The following is a 17,636-nucleotide window of genomic DNA, read 5'->3' on the forward strand; positions in this document are numbered from 1 at the left end:
AATGGAGTTTGGAGGGCTACAGTCCATAGGGTCACAAAGAGTCGGACATGACTGAGCATACATGCTCTTCTTCCACAGTACACTTGTGAACTTTCATTTATTTATTTTATTTCAGGTAAGCCTACAAACCTGTTTTTTTGGATAATTTATGATTTATTTGCTTCTTTTTCCTGTAGACATCTGCATTACGATTACTTTTAAAATTTTTATTTATTTTTATTTATGGTTGCACTGAATCTCTGTTGCTATCCATGGGCTTTCTTTATTTGCAGCGAGCAGGGGCTACTCTTGTCGCAGTCTGCACAGGCTTAGTTGCTCAGAATCACCTGGAATCTTCTGGGACCAGGGGTGGAACCTATGTCCTCTCTACTGGCAGACAGATTCTTATCCACTGTGTCACCAGGGAAGTCCAGTACCTGTATTACTAGTGAGTACCAACATTACAGTTGCTCAGGAAAGGGTCTAATTTTCAGGAAAAAGTTATCAATTCTGTTATGATTTTTCCATCTAGCCATACCCAAACTGATCATTCACAGTACCTGAAACTGATTTTTCTCTATATGAATCCAAGACAGCTGCCCTCTAACACAGTGGGTTTTCGAAGACAAAGACTAAATTAAAATGTGCTAAACATAGTTTATTTTTAAAGTAACTTAAAATACAGTGTAAACATAAAGAAATTGTGGCAATTCAGATAAGGAATAACATGAAGTTATTTACATGTTTGTATATGTATGTGTGTGTACATATATATATACACACACACACACAAAGTGCAGATAAATACAAGACACTACAAAATAAACAAAAAATTCAATATGATAATTTACCGACAATCATTTTCATACTTTTTATTTGTTATGTTAATTAATGGCTTCAGACGATTTCCTAATACTGAAATATATCATCTAAATATTCAACTTTTATATAAACTATAGTACCTCAAATTTAACAGCATATAAATAGGATTTGAATTAAAAAAAAAAACAACAGTCATCTTCCCTGCCACATTCCCAATTTATTGTAAAGGCTTCAGCTTAGAGTTCAAAAAGACTCTTGAAATCACAGCCCTTGATATGTGATGACTTCTCAGCTGTTAAGCATAAATCATGACTGAAGATACAGAGGCAGACATAAAATCTCCAACATTCTGCATATAAAAAACAGTGCACGCTATTAATCTAAGAGACAATGGATTCAAGGCAAAGTTGGGCTCTGGAAGGGTAAAGACCATGGGAAACCTTGTCAAGAGATGGTACAAAGGGGAGAAAGTGATCATCTAACTAAGGTGGGGTAGGCACCTCCTGCAACACTGGAGGTCCTCACGTGGCCCTGGACGTGACCATCGTGGATGGTGGAGGATATTTGTGTTTGTGATCCTTGTAAACGGCACTGCCTTTTGAGATTCTTCAGCAAACACAGAGACTCCATTTCTCCCTATGGCACCAAAGAAAGAATGTCCAACCTCTGAACATGGCATCTCTCCCATGAGTGCCACTGAGACAGGATGACCTGTCAGACTCCCTAAATCATGCAGTGACTTCTAAACTTTGGTTGAGAACATGTAATCAGTTTTCTGCCTATGGCTTGCTCTGAGTGCTGTCCATGTACTTGAGATTTCTTGTTTAAAACAGTGAATGCAACAGTCCAAAAAAAAAGTGAAAAATCCTATTTATTGATCTGATCCTCTAAAAGTCCACGCCATTCATAAATGTGAATTTGTCCAAGGTTACTACCATATAGATTTGGGGCAGGGAGATACTGGTGACAACAAATGGATAGTGAAGGTGGTGAAGAGATGTGAGAGTCGTTGACAAATACCTGAATTATGTCTGAGGATTGACAGGAGACAGGTAGGACACAGATTATTCAGAAGTCTATTCAATAGGCTAATAATTCTCTGGGAAAAGTGTTTTGATTTTGGAAGGCAAGCAAGTAGGGTAGGAGGCAAAAGTTAACAGCAATATCTACTCAAAGTGGGAAACATACTAAAGAAGAAAATAACTTCCGGACAGTAATTAAGTCCCTACTTTTTTCCTTTAGCAAATGACATGACTTTGGGGTCTAACTCAGTGATGTTAGGTCATAGTAACAGCTTCAAATTACAAATGCACTGTAAAACTAAAAACCAAACCCGTTCTGAAATGAGGCCACCTCTAACTTCAGTCAACAAAGTACAAATCAAGATGGGGTTCTAAATGCTGATTCAGTCAGTTCAGTTCAGTTCAGTCGCTCAGTTGTGTCCGACTCTCCGCGACCCCATGAATCACAGCACGCCAGGCCTCCCTGTCCATCACCAACTCCCGGAGTACACTCAAACTCATGTCCACAAATGCTGATTAAGGCATCCCAAATATCTAATTGGGAGAGGCATACTAAAAATGGAAGGGGTTTGAAGAAAGGCTCTGAGGGACCCTTGTAAACCAGCATCCTTGTGAACAAGACCCTGCATATCAGACACGCACAAACCTGAAGAAGGCCGGGAGTGAGGAGGCTAGCAGGTTTTATTTCAGAAGACTGCAGTGCAGATTCAGTTTCCTGACATCATGGTGAATTTTTAAGGGGTATGCCACAATAAGTTAAAGCTATTACCACACAACAGGAATAACCCCCAAATCATTATGTCTCTTTGCCTTCTTTTCCTATTTGAGAACCTGGAAAGTTTAGAAAGCGCATTTGGAAAAAAAAAATCTCTACCCTGGGTCGGGAAGATCCCCTGGAGAAGGAAATGGTAACCCACTCCAGTACTCTTGCCTGGATAATCCCATGGACGGAGAAGCCTGGTAGGCTACAGTCCACGGGGTCGCAAAGAGTTGGACACGACTGAGCGACTGAATGGAACGGAACGGAACAGAACGGAACCCTTCCTGGAAGAGCCATCAGGTGAGCCACTGTTGGGATGCCTGATTATACCCATTCACAGTGCAAGGCACAGAGAGCGCATACAAGGGTAAAACCACTCCCGTCAAACAAGGAGAAATGGTACTTCCTCATGCCTCACAGACTTGTGCAATACAGAGATCATTTCACTGCTCAGGCATTTCCACAAAACAAAAAGCCTTCACTTAACCGACTACTGCTTATAAGCCGGCAGATGTGGTACAAGAGTCACCTGTGAAACACAGCAAGGTTTTGTATTCAAGGATATCTTCATTTAACAGGTGCGATGACTGACTTGGACTCATCAGTCTCAGCCCCCCCCTTGTTCTCCTGTCAGCAGTGATTAGGGTGCCCACCTGGCCTGTTTCCAAGGTGTGGATGTGGCAATTCTGTGGTATCTTCATGAAGTCTCTGAAAGGCTATGGTTTCACTACTGAAACACTGCTGTCATTTCAAATGTGATCTTCTTGTAGTGGCTGACATGTATCTTCTGGTGTAATGAATATTCCGTGTGATCAGAGCACATGCTCTGGTTTTCTCAATGTTCATAAATACTTTTATCTGTTGGAAACATTTCTAGGGAAAAGCAGCTTCATTTGAGCGCTAGCATAGGGCCATGACTTGCTTCCATACACAATCAATGTGAAGGAAAAAGAACCATTCTCACAAATCTGTGAGATTAAAACTTCAAACAAAAGCACAACTGGAACAAGCACTTTTGCAGCTTGTTTCAAAAAAGGGACCATATCAAGTATTGTCACAATATATGACTCACCATGGGGAAGGAGAGGGGCTTTGTGCCCATGACTTTTAGAGCAAAAGGTCTAATTCGTCACTGAGCATCTGTAGAATTAGCTCAAAGACAACTCAGAGGCAGGAACACGCTGGCCCGTGTTAAAGGAAAATGAAGGTTGAGATTTGTCTCTGCAGCAGCAAGTGAAGTAGGACTCTGAATCACTTTTCGGAGTCAAGTTGGTCTTTGAAAGAAAATCAATTTGCCTTAAGAGGCTCTAATTTAGCAGGATGCCAGATGCTAGCAAGGGTACTTAAACTGAGGGTGTTGTGGATGAAGGGCCTGGTCCCCTAGGGAGACCACCTCTGTTCCAGCAGAGGGTGTCAGCAATGCAATTACTAAGGACCACCAAGGATCTAGAGGTCAAGAAGCTCTAGCGACACATAATCATAGTGTACAAAAATCAACAGTAGCAGGTAAAAAAAAAAAAGACAAATGTATCAGATTTTTTCATTATATTACTAATTTTTACAACATTAAATATTTTCCATTTCTTTATTTCCATGCTGATATTTATTTCCGGTTGTAATTCTGCCTACTGTTATTCTCTTTACCTTTAAATCCTAATCCATTTAAAATTTTAAAAGCATAAATGTTCGAAGGCATAGTTGTGTATGTGTATGTATATAATTTAACCTATTAACCCTAGAAACATTAACTTAAAGTAGAAGAGATGGAGATTACAAATCAATATCATGTAAAAAAAAATGTCTATAGTCAATACCTGAGTGTCTGTACAGTGAAGAACTTTGAAGTGGCATGTACAATACTGGGGCCAAGGGGGCCAGTGCTGGAGCAATTGATGACAGAGAACCAGTTTTTGGGAATCTCAAGAAGAAAGGCTCTTTGCCACATGCAGATATGTTAGAAATAATATGAGGATTATTAAATAGAAATAACAGAAGAAATGGTCAACATATTACCAGATAATTATGGTATATATAAATGGACAGTAAATACCTATTTCTATGCTCTATAAATACAGTGAAATTGCTATTAAAAGCTGTAAATCGAAAGGCATAATGGAAAATTATATATGATTTTATTTCCACTAAAGATGATGAAATAATTTCAAAATAATTTAAGAATCCTATACCTTTGTTAAGATTATGCCTCAACTAATCATAGACTTTAGAAGGCATAGTGTTCCAACCACTGTCTTAATACATCATCTTTATCATTTGGAGCCAAAAGGGTATCAATAAAATCCTTGGACACTTTACAGAATAACAAGTAGAATTTAAGCTGTATGCTTGTATACTGTACTTTTCCATCGTTTTCCTATCATTGTAATTAGACATTTGTGATACCACTATAATGATTCTAACAGAGGATATGTGCATATCACTTGTCAGTATTTATATGTTAATGGAATAAAATTTCATAAAATCTCAAAGTAATACAGACAGTTTTAAACATCCTCCAAACCAGGGATCAGCAAACCATGACCCATAAGCCAAACCTGGCTTGCCACCTGCTTTTGTATGGCACATCAGCTATAAATTTCTGTTTTTAAATGGATTTTTTAAAAGTCAAAGAAGCTTAATACCTTATGGCACGACAGATTCACAATTTCAGATTTCAGCATCTTGAAAGAAAGCTGAAATTGGTACACAGTCACACCCATTCACATGTTGTCTATGACTGCTTTCCACTACAATGGCAGTATGGACAGTGTGATGGAGGCAACAGGTCTTGCCAAGCCCAAAATATTCACTATTAAGCTTTTGCAGAAGTAGTTTGCTGATCCCTGCTCTAAGCCCATAGACGGCATCTGGAATGCTGGACAGAGTGTTTACAGTGGAATCAGTGTACGACTTAACTTGGTTTCATTTATAGACACCATATACATTATTGCTTTTGAATATTATCATCTACTTGGTAAACAAATAAAATTAAACTTATGTTAAAAAAACTGCTTATTTCCTTGAAATGTTTAGGACCAGCAAAACAATCATATATAAAAGCAGTATATTTTTAAGAAAAAAATAATAAATGAAGTTTAAATTACATTTTTTTAGCAATGATTTCAAGGTTTCTCAGAGAATACCAGACAGTAAAGGGCAGGTCTTAAAAGTCTTATAGCAGATTTCTGGTTTCCAAATTTCTGGGATATAGTACTTAACACAGTATTTGAGATTTTTATAAATGTTATGAAAGAGACATTGTGGAGAGTTACTTATTAAAAAAAAAAGCAGGGGATGGGGATAAGCTATTTCAAAATAAGAAATCAGCCCAAGATAAAAAAGAATGGCAAACAATTTAAACATTTTTTTCCCTTTCCGTTAATAGAGCTACATAGTCTGCTGTGGAAAACTGGCTAGAAATGGATTATTTTTCATTTTAATGGGCTGATCCTCATATCTGTGTCAGATAAAATCATAGCACTTATTACTTGTTACCATGGATACCATGAAGATACTGCCGTCCACTAAATAGCATTAGAGGAAGACAACATAATTTTCTGGGACGAGTCCTGTTTTGCCTTCATAAGTTGCCTTCAACCATCCTGGTTCCACTGATGGGTACACTGGCAAAGATAAAAATACATTAATAAATATCACTCAATCAACATTAGCTTCAAATAATTGCACACACACATGGGTAAAAATCCACATCAGATTGTACGCATATACTCAAACTGTCAAAACAACGTCACAGGACCTGTAAAGCTGGAAATGCCTTTTGCATTCACATAACCAATCACTCAGGTCAGGAAGATCCCCTGGAAAAGGGAATGTCTACCCACTCCAGTATTCTTGCCCGGAGAATCCCATGGGCAGAGGAGCCTGGTGGGTTACACTGTCCAAGAGGTTGAAAAGAGTCGGACATGCTGAGCAACTAACACTTTCCCTCTCTCTCTCTGACACAGGAGAGGAAATCTATTCCAGGGGAATTTGATGTGTTTACTTATACAGCTACAAAAGGCAGGGCCTGGGCTGGATCTGGAGTCTCCTGCTTCTACTTTAGACTGCTCCTTCATCCTTCCAGGACTGTAACCTTAGCGCAGGGAATGGGTGGACTTACCGTTGGAGAATAGCGCCCCCTGTGGGAAGGAAAGCTCATGGCTGTGCTCTGCTTTACAGGAGTACATGGCTTTGGCTTGGCTGAAAGAGCAAGAGGCAATCTGTGAAAACCACAACACTCAAGGATGGTTGCACTGGAAACTACTCTTAAAAAATGATACTAGTTTTCAGTTATAATTGAAGCATAAAACACACAGTGTGCACACAGAAGCATAAGTGCATTTCACAAAGTGCACACACCCGTGTAACCAGAGCACACCGGTAGCACAAACAAAGACTTTCTCATGTTTCCAGGCAATGCTCCCAAGAGTAACCACCTGACTTAGAACAAATGAAATAAGCTAGTTTAAAAGAATGCCAGGATTTGTTAGTAATCTGCTAAAGAGGCTATTTTTCAGCTCCACAGAGGTTCACAGGTACCTTAAGGCACGAAGTATTTACTTGCCACTTTAATTTCAGAGTATCAGACGTGAGCTCCACAAATTAAAAGGCCTACAGGGTATGGAAAATTAAGTGGGGGTGCTATAAGAAAAACGATTGGATAAGCTGATGATAAAGGGGAACCAACAACAGCCTCACTGTCAGGGAGACATGGAGATGTGTCTTTGTAAACCACAGTATACGCAGCTCTTTAAAAGGGAAGCCAGTACTCATCTCCGACATCTGTTCCCATCTGGGAGTTCAGTCTTCATGCAGGCAGATACTCTGGCTTTTTTTAACAGGAGCCAGAATTTCCGAGTTTTATGTGAGACCTCCTTAAAACGATCTGAGCTAACACTAAAAAAGCCATCATCTGAGGCTGCTAACCAAGTCACCTAATCAGTGAAGTTGCCTTTACTCTGCAACATCCTATGACCTGACTATACTACTTCTCACCATCTCTACTTCAACCAGAGTCCAAGCCAAGATCATCTCTACCATAGCTCACTGAATGGCCCCCTAACTTCCTAAATCCACTGTGTTTCTTTCCTCTCCTGTCCCCTTGCCATCCCTTCTACATAGAGCAACCAGAGGGTGGTTTGAAAGGTTTTGATGATCACGTGATCTCCCTGAAAACAACCTGTCAACTGGTTCCCAACTCCAGCCTCCACGCTGTGCCCGACCAGGCGCCTGCCAGCGTCTCCTGCTTCTCCTGATCCTGCCTCTATGCACCTGCCGCCGTGAGTCACAGTGGCCCGCCTTCTCCTCTTCAGACACTCCAAGCCCATTCCCTCAGGGCCGGCTGAGATTCTTTCTGATCTTTACTCAGCTCTGGCCTTCCAGTTTACCTTAAATCTCCTGAGTTTCACTGAAGGCCAGGTCTTCCCTGCAACACACTCTAAAACAGCTCCCAGGGAACTTTCACATTCCCGTTTTAAGTCTGAATGGTATTCTGTTGTCGTTGTTGAATGAAACCTCTGTGAACAATGCCTGATGCTAAATAGTAACTCAGTAAATATTTGCTGAGTTAAAAAAAAAGGGGGGAAGATACTGTGGTATCTTCCGGCACCAGGGACTGGCTTCATGGAAGACAATTCTTCCATTGTCTGGGGGTCGGGGGTGAGGAACAGCTTCAGGGTGATTCAAGCACGTTACATTTACTAAGTCGCCACTGATCTGTTAGGAGGCGGAGCTCAGGCGGTAATGAGAGCAATGGAGAGCAGACGCAGACACAGATGGAGCTTCTCTCCGTTGTCCACCGCTCACCTCCTGCTGTGCAGCCCTTCCTGACAGGTTGCCGCCCAGTTCTGGTCTGTGGCCTGGAGGCTGGGGACCCCTGCTCTGGACTTTTTTTCTAGATGATGAGTCCTTTTAAAGATTCAAGGTACCCTGTCTTTCCTGCCTGAGGTCCCAATACTTGATCTGCGAAGAAGCATCAGCAGTATTTGCATTTGCACACTCTCAAAGCAACAGTGTAACATGATGATTCCATTTCTCTGTTGAACAAAACTCTGGATCTTATCTCCATACTTCCAGAATAAGGCTTAGTCACCTGACCAGGGTTTCCAAGTGGCTACTGAAGATCCATCCTAAAGAAGATCAATCCTGGGTGTTCATTGGAAGGACTGATGCTAAAGCTGAAACTGCAATACTTTGGCTACCTCATGCGACGAGTTGACTCACTGGAAAAGACTCTGATGCTGGGAGGGATTGGGGGCAGGAGGAGAAGGGGACAACAGAGGATGAGATGGCTGGATGGCATCACCGACTCGATGGAGGTGAGTTTGAGTGAACTCCGGGAGTTGGTGATGGACAGGAAGGCCTGGCGTGCTGTGATTCATGGGGTCGCAGAGTCGGACCCGACTGAGCGACTGAACTGAACTGAACTGAAGATCAGAAAGGTTAGAGAGGGGAACTATGGCCCTGCCCCCGGAGTCTTTTTCACATGAGGTGGGTCTCAGGCTGTACTTTCAAGAACTTGGCTAGGAAAGTCTGCAGCAAGTAGGTTTCAGAAGGATCACTAGCCCACACAACCCCATTTCCCAGTTAAACGTGGTTTAAAAGGAGAGCTGATGAAGTGGAGGCACCCCAAGAAGGACAGAGTTTCACACAGAAGAGGAGCCATGCGCATGCGTGCTGCATGTGGGTGTGTTGGCTGACATGGGCAGGGGCAAGGAGAGGGTGCCGCCAAGTTACGACGACTTCTGATAGTGAGACTCTGGGGACCTGATGTAGAAAGAACGTTAGTTTTTCATATAAACCTTCCAGTCAAGTATACTCATTTGATCTGATATAATCTGGTGTATCTTGATCTGATATTCATAAAAAGAAAAATACTCTTCACTATCACTTATATATGGAATTTTACGGAAAAAAACAAATGAATATAACAAAACAGAAACAAACTCACAGATACAGAGAACAAACAGCTGTTACAAGTGGGAAGAGGAAATGGGAGAGCGGTCAAACAGGGGTGGGGACTAACGGATTAAAAATTACTTTGTATAAAATAAATAAGCAACAAGGATATACTGTACAGCACAGGGGCAAATAGCCATTATTTCATAATCACTTTAAATGGAGCATAATGTACAAAACTATCATATCACTATGCTATAAACCTGAAACTTATATAATATTCAGTTTTTAAAAATGCATTTTCCAGGAACCACTCTCAGACTTATTACTCTAGAATCTCAGGTATGGGGGTGGGGGTTGGGAACTGTTATTTAAAATATATAACCTTAGGTGGCTGTTCTTTTTTCTGAGCTTTATTGAGATAAGATTGACAAATACAAACTGGATATATTTATTAAAAAATACTTTGATCTGATATCTGATACAATTGAAGATTGCAGAGCCGTTTCTCTAAAAATATGACTTTTAAAAATGTCAAATTTTCTAGTAGCAATGATGTCCACCAATAAATACTGTCTTATTACCTTGAATCATTAGAATAAATTAAGAGATACATAAGGCAACAAATTCCAGAGTTATAGAAATGTTTAAGATATAGTAATTCTTACAGTGATATATCTCATACTTCAAATGCAACCTAATTTATAATAATATTTCAGATATGAGTGTGTTTAGAGTACTGTATGAGATTGGATGGTGAGGGAACACATGCAGAACAACATCACTAAATGAACGGATACTATTAAATGTGTCAAAATACACAGCACAAAGTAATATCTGTTATGACTTTCCAATTATCTGTGCATGTGACTTGAACAACTATAATTTTCTTCCACTGAGATCTGTAACTACAGGTTACAGCTCAGTTCAGAGCTCTGATGATTTAATGTAGAATTCTGTGACAGCGGAGTTTTCTTTCCAGGTGCTAATGCTTTTTCTTTTACTGTCTTGGTGTATTGAAGAGGATGTGAAAATAACACTGTCACCTATTAAGTCTCTGTTCACAAGATTCTAATATCCTTTGAAAAGGGTTTTGAGGATCCTGCTTCCTGTCGCATTGGAGAGTAAGGTGATGATGCTAGCTATCCTGAAAGCCCATTTCTTCCCTTATAGTTTTGAAGATGATCTGTCCACAAGCCCCATTCCTAATGCTAAACACTGTCTAATGCCAACGAGTGGACTCACACAGGTTTGACAAGGTCAGTGTGTGAAACTCACAATGCTCATCTTAATCATAAGCAAAATAAAAAATTCACCACATCAAAACTGATACAATGTTTTCTGAAGGGCCACTTAATAATGATACACACACACACACATATGCTATCTCTCACATATATTTTTTGTATGCTAAGAAGTTCACTTCTGAAGAGAGCAGGAATGCACTTCAGAGGGGAGTAGAAGATATAGTCAAAAGGGCAGCAAAGAAGTAACATATACAACAGCAAAGTTAAGAACAAACAGATCGCAACAATCTAAGTGTTCATCAGTAGAGAATTTAATAAATAAAACATGCCAAATTCAATAAATTAGTAGATAGTTATTATGAATAAATCTACAGAAGAACACATACAAGAGCAGTATTAGGATGTAAGGCAAATATTTTACAGAAAAATTAGTCACTGGCAAGACTTCTAAACTGCCCAAGATAATTTGCAACAAATACTTATAAATAATGCAATAAACACAATTTGCTTCTTGGTCACTGGTTGGAGATTTTTTTTAAATCAGTTACACACCCTTTTCTTAGGCTTTTGTCAACAAAAATGAGCAGTTTCTGGCTTGGATGTCTTGAGTGTTGGAGGCCTCAAACAAAGCTAATCTCTCATGGGAGCTTGTAGAGTTAAATCTGCTATGTCAAAGAAAGAATATTGCAACTCTAATAAAAATGAACTGAACACATGAATACCAAAGTCTTTTAAGGTTAAAATGTATATTTTATCTATTTACGCAGCAATTCTGTTGAGTGTCTACTTTGCTGGGCACCATGGTAAGAGGAACATCATAAGCACCACCTTCATGGGCCCTTCTCTGTGCTCATTACAGAGGAGTGGGTCTCTCAGTGCACTCAAGGGAGTCTGGAAGGAGGGGCAGGCGGGACCTGAGAGGCACTGCTCTGACACCTAATGGAACGTGTATGAGGATCCATTTATTTTCCACTATGCCAGATATTAGGGCTTCCCTGTGGCTCAGATGGTAAAGAATCTGCCTGCCATGCAGGAGACCCAGGTTTGATCCCTGGGTCGGGAAGACCCCTGGAGAAGGGAATGGCAACCCCCTCCAGTGTTCTTGCCTAAAGAATTCCATGAAGCCTGGAAGGCTACAGCCATGGGATCGTGAGTCAGACATGACTGAGTGACACTTTCATGGCAGATATTTAGGAGATCTGCAGAAACGTAAAATAATGTGAGTTCTCAAGTTCCAGGCAATGAGCATCATTAAGGGACAGACGCTGACGGCAGTATGGGGGGTGCATGGCACCAGCAGAGGAGCAGACTTCTGTGTGGCTTGGCTCAGGGGAAGAGGAGAAACAACTCCTGTTGTCTTAGAAATATGACCTTTGGAAGAGGGAAGAAATGGGAAGGTGAGACCCTATTAGGACCTTGGGGGCAGGCACACAGACTTTCTAACTAGGTTTTACAGAAAACAGAGATCCCTATATACTGGGGGTCTTGTGACCATCCAGATGACTTCAGTCATATAATGAGTTTGGATTTTGAAAGGAAATCTACATATTTCCTTGGTCTAACCTCTATAATGTAGAAATGAAGTCAAGAGAAATTAACATTATGGCAGAGTCAGGCTAAAACCTAAATATGACCTAGTGCATATCTGGTGAATCCACTTAAATGTCATCTGTAAAATCCCAAGATAATGTCACTGAGAAAATCACTTCTACTATTAATAACAGCTGACTGTTAATGAGAGTGAATAATCACATCTACACGGTGCTATTGTTATGTTTTAGTTATATGAACTTACTTTTATTTTAAATAAATTCATAAACATTTAAAAATTTTCTCAGTTTAAATTTCTAATACCACAAGTATTAACAGATATAACTCATACAAACAAAACCTCTTTGGAGATCTTCAGTAAGGTTTTTAATTGTGTAAGTTATTTTGAGACCAAAACCTTTTGAGAACCACTGTCAACTGATATGATTAGGTGGCTGTGCATCAAAGTGCCAGTTATCTTTAGGGGATGAGATGAGTGGTGGTTTTCATTCACTTTTTTAGTGTTTTAGAATTCTTCATATTCTCTTTAAAAAAAAGAAACATTAAGCTATTCTTCCTAGCCATGGCTTCCTTTGTCTTCCTTATGAGTGTTCTATCCTGGGTGTGCCTTACATGCGTCACTGGGCTCTGAACCAGTGACCTACAGCCTTTTATTTATTTATTTTAAATTGTGTGTTTATTTATTCAGCTGTGCTAGGACTTAGCTGTGGCAAGTGGGATCTTCAATTTTAGCTGCGGCATCAAGTTGCCTAGCCAGGAATTAAACTGGGCCCCCTATGTTGGGAGCACAATCAAAGCCACTGGACCACCAGGGAAGTTCCTTTACAGCCTTTAAAATGGACAAATTCACTAGAGGAGAAGACTGTGCTGAGGTTTGCTTTGTAATTATAAAAGAAAACTTTGTTTTAAGATGATTGTAACAGAAAATTTGATTGCTTATAATGAGTCAAGCACTCAATTCTTAATTAATTCTCTTAATTCTCAAGCATGTGGTTCTCAATTAAACCTTCAGAAGATATTGGTATACCTTGCCTAAATTATACTACTTTAAAGTGTATTTCCCCACTGCCCAACTGTAACTTATTGAGACAGAGGTGAAAGCTTTAAGGGTCCTGTTTACCGTAGGCTTTCGTAACGCTGAGACACAGCCTAGTTCCATTTGCCTCTTGAAAGCATTTTTTAGGTTAAGAGAAACATTTAGTACTATGGCATTTTTCTCTATTCCAATGGCTCTCAAAGGTTTTGATATACATAAGGATCACTTGGGGAAGTTGTCAAAAGTACATATTCTCTAGGCCTCAGTCTCAGACACTGGTGTATAGAGTCTGAGCAAATTCAAGAATCTTCATTTTAACAAGTCTGGCACGTCAAGGTGCTTTGACAGAGAGAGCAGCCCCTCCCACTCCACCAAACCCAATTTCTGAAAGGTTTCCAGTGAGGTCTTAGAGGTAAAAACAAATGCCCTCCTCTAATGGTCTCCTTGACCTTTTGCTAGCATCCATCACTGGGTAACTCCACCTTCATCCATGCAGTGTGGCTGCTGGGCAGAAATCTCTCAAACGGCATCAAGCTTCATGCTCTCTCCGGGTTCCAGCTGCAGGTCTCTCACTGCCTCTCAGACTTCTCAGACAACGGGGCTCAAACTTTCCTTGCCTTTCTATGTACTCACATAAGCTGAACTCAGAAGCTAAACCACCATTCTTTCTTGCAGTCAGTCTTAAAAACCTAGAATCTTCTTTACCTGTCTCTCATTCCCAATATCAAAACAATTGCTGGACTCTAGTTCTAGCCATAAAATTCTCCTTATAGTTTATCATGCGTTTGTTAATACCCTAATTAAGGTCTTTTAAATACCACCTGTTCCATCCTAAATGGTTTTCTTCCCATCAACAACCTCCTAGAGAAGCCACCTCAATTATCTGATCAAGTGCATCACTGATTAGATCAGCTCTTTGCTCAATGACTCCACCCTGCAGTCAATCCAGAGGTGTTATTTTTCTGTTGCTCAAGACCATCCACTAAAATCTCCCAACTGTGGTCTCCTTCCCATAATGGCTGGTCTCCCTATGACCCACTACTGGTTCATCCTTCTTTGAGGTCCAATTCAAGAGTACCCTAAGTTCCCTAGAAGGAAATCAAAATAGGTATTGTGGGAGGTAAGTAAGGGAAATATCCTCAACTTCTCTTATTCAGTTGTATTTAATGGTTCAAAAGGGTTTCAAGTGACTGATAAACGTCCAAATACCCTATACATATTAATTAGAGGCTTGAATACCTTTAGTTTCAATGATAATAGTTGTAACAATATTAGCTATTATTGCAGAGGCAGTATATGGAGAGCTGTGTACTTCAAATACATTGCTTCCTACACTGATAATCTGTCAAAAAGGGAATCATGACCTTCACTTCATAGATTAAAAAAAGTGGATTTCCCAGAGTTCAGACCAAGGTGATAGAGTAAGAGAATGTGGAACTCATCTCCCTCTGTGAACACATCAAAAATACATCTACATGTGGAACAATTCTCACTGAAAACTAACCAGAAACTGTCAGAAGAACTCCTGTACAACCCAGGCTGAAACATACACACGTAATGAGGGGAAGAAAAGCATCTGAATCGGGACTCGTGCCCCTGGGTGGGGACTTGTAAGAGACTCGTCCAGGAAGTGAGCACCTGAGCTGCAGCCTGGGGGCCCCAGTCCTGAGGCCTTGAGTGGGAGAAAAACCCTGGCTGGCTGGAGGGTTGGGGAAGCCTGACTCCTCCTGGGAGGGCAGGAAGGAGAGAGGTCGACCCTCGCGGTTGCAGGGTTTCCTGCAATCTCCTTGCTCAAGCTAAGCTAAGGCTCCATCGCCACTTACTCCACATTCCAGTGCAGTGCTGGGCTTCTCCCATGACTAGGGAAGAGACTTGACTGTGGGGTGCACAGGTGAGCCAGTGCCTGGCAGAGCCTAGGGGGCAAGAGCGCCTACTCCAGCAGTGGATCAGAAGCTACCCAGACCTCTGACGGTGGCTGTTCCACCACAGCTCCTTCCCATCCCAGCCCATGCACACAGGGTCCACGTGGGCCCTGCCAACCCTGTGAAGTCAGGCCAGTGAACGACCGTGAGGAACAAACAGGGCTTGCACCAGAGGCTATGGCTGAGCAGAGCCATGGGCATCTGCAGAAACAGTGCATCGGGCCTTGGTCTGCAGCTGACATGGGCTGGGAGTCACCCTGGGCCCCACCTGTGTTAGTATCTCAGGGGCAAGGGTCCCAATGCAGGGAGAGAGAAAAGCACACACCTAAAGGGTATAGTGCTTCCCTGGTGGCTCAGATGGTAAAGAGTCTGCCTGCAATGCGGGAGACCTGGGTTTGATCCCTGGATCAGAAGATCCCCTGGAGAAGGACATGGCAACCTACTCCAGTATTCTTGCCTGGGAAATCCCATGGACGGAGGAGCCTGGTGGGCTACAGTCCCTGGGGTTGCAAACAGTTGGGCACGACTGAGCAACTTCACTTTAAAGGGGACAGAGCCAGGTCAGGCCAGACCATCAGGGCTTCTGCTCCACGAAAGTGAGATCAGCCCCGGTCCCTAGCAGGGCAGTGATGGTCCCCGAGCAGAGGAGAAGCCTCACTCATACTCTGTGGAGGCTCTGGTTCCTCCAGCAGCAGCCACACCCCCGAGCAAGCTGAGAGCGGCCAGCTCATCCTGAGAAAAGAGGGGACTTGGGTCCAGGTCAAACCCACCTCTTCCAACAAAGGCACTGGGCACACAGTCTGTACAGGTATGCGCCACGTAAGCTTCCCCTTTGAAGGCCTAAAGAGGTAACTATTTTACCTAAAAGCATAAAGGCAGACAAAGTTAAGTAAAACAAAAGCACAGGTGAAAAGTTATGAACCTGTCCACAAGTACTGTGGACCAGGACTTTATCTTTAGTGTATCACTGAGTGAGCTCTAAATTTATGCTGACAGCTTATCAGAAGTGGATTTAGAGTATTTGGAGTGTAAAAGTATGTTTTAAATGCACAGGATGAGTGTTGAACGTGTGAGTAAACTTATCGTATAACAGCTTCATTAATTTACTGTCATACTAATTTATTTCATTAATACCTTGCTGTCTTCAAGCTCTTAAAAGATTCTCTCTGATTCCAGTACTTAATAGATTGTTTAGAGTTTCTTAATAAAAGGGCTCCATCTAGTGGAGCAATTCAATCATTTTTGCAAGACAAGGTAGCAAGGTTAAATCCCTTATATTAAGGCCTGACAGTGGTGATAGTTTCGGGAGATGTTTGTTCTGATGTGCACAGTACCTAGTTTTCACCTTGCCTTGATAAAAAGGCAGAAGATAGAGGTAAGGTACATGCAAGTATGCTGGGATTTGCTAAATATATTCAAGGCATTAACCATCAGTAAGACACCAAAGTGGCTCTCCTCTAAAAACACTAATTTACGAGTGTGCTCCCTGAGCTTTTGAAAACAGTCTGAAGTTTATTGTTGTCTCTAGTAAGTAGGACAGGCCTTATATCATGTAGGTGCTTAAGAACTGCTGAAAAGGTCCACATACTTTTATAAGGTCAATAAAAATGCTATGACTGAATAACTTCTAAAAGAATTATACAGTAATACTTAAATCATATTTGACTCTTTCCTTCACAGCCTCAATTAACTGGTTGTGGCAAGCTCAAAATTTCCTGAGTACATCCAAAAAAAAAAAAAAACTAGGTTGGTCCTTCAAATGTTCCCATTTATATTTCCTTTCAAAAAGCATTTATTGAATACTTGCAGCACTAGTTGCTGATGGAAAAAAAAATCCATTAGTTTAGACACATTCAAAATTAAAACCAAAGTCTAACGAAGATGAGAGAATCGATTTGTACTAAGAGGAGAGGAAGCAGGAACCTGAGAAGCAAGCACATGAAGAGCAGCAAGACATAATAATTCATATCCTGCTAACAATGGAGCAGAAGGTAAAATCTGGAAACCCTGAATGAAGCAGAGTACTCAAATCCCAGAGCCGCTTGGGGTAATCAGCTTTCCAGCATGACAGGCTGGAAATGAGCACAGTGTGGACCCAGAGACTGTCACCCTGAGTGAAGTCAGCCAGCCAGAGAAGGGAAAGTATGGTATGACATCCCTTATATGTGGGATAGAAAAAGAAATTACACAAATGAGCTTACTTACAAGATAGAGAATGAACCTATGGTTGCTGGGGGGAAGGAGGGAGAGGAAGGGACAGTGAGGGAGTTTGGGATGGACACGGATACACTGGTATACTAAAGATGAATAATCAACAAGGACCTACTGTACAGCACAGGGAACTCTGCTCAGAGTTATGTGGCAGCCTGGATGGAGACGGGTTTGGGGTAGAATGGACACATG

General features: G+C 41.2%; 1 protein-coding gene across 3 annotated transcripts in view; it reads right to left on the bottom strand.

The window, feature by feature from the left end:
• Window positions 1-631: 631 nt before the first annotated feature.
• Window positions 632-17,636, bottom strand: part of ARHGAP42 (Rho GTPase activating protein 42) — a 348,184-nt gene continuing 331,179 nt past the window's right edge. For all 3 annotated transcript variants that reach the window (XM_088842890.1, XM_055422895.2, XM_055422896.2), the window contains 2 exons: window positions 6,701-6,780; window positions 632-6,203 (listed from right to left, as the gene is read on the bottom strand). In XM_088842890.1, the coding sequence (XP_088699016.1) occupies window positions 6,115-6,203; window positions 6,701-6,780 (169 nt within the window). In that variant the 3' untranslated portion in view covers window positions 632-6,114. The remainder of the gene's footprint in view (window positions 6,204-6,700; window positions 6,781-17,636) is intronic.

This window comes from Moschus berezovskii, chromosome 14, assembly GCF_049115385.1.
Source record: "Moschus berezovskii isolate FMDL1 chromosome 14, NW_MosBer_1.0, whole genome shotgun sequence".
Taxonomy (NCBI): Eukaryota; Metazoa; Chordata; class Mammalia; order Artiodactyla; family Moschidae; genus Moschus; species Moschus berezovskii.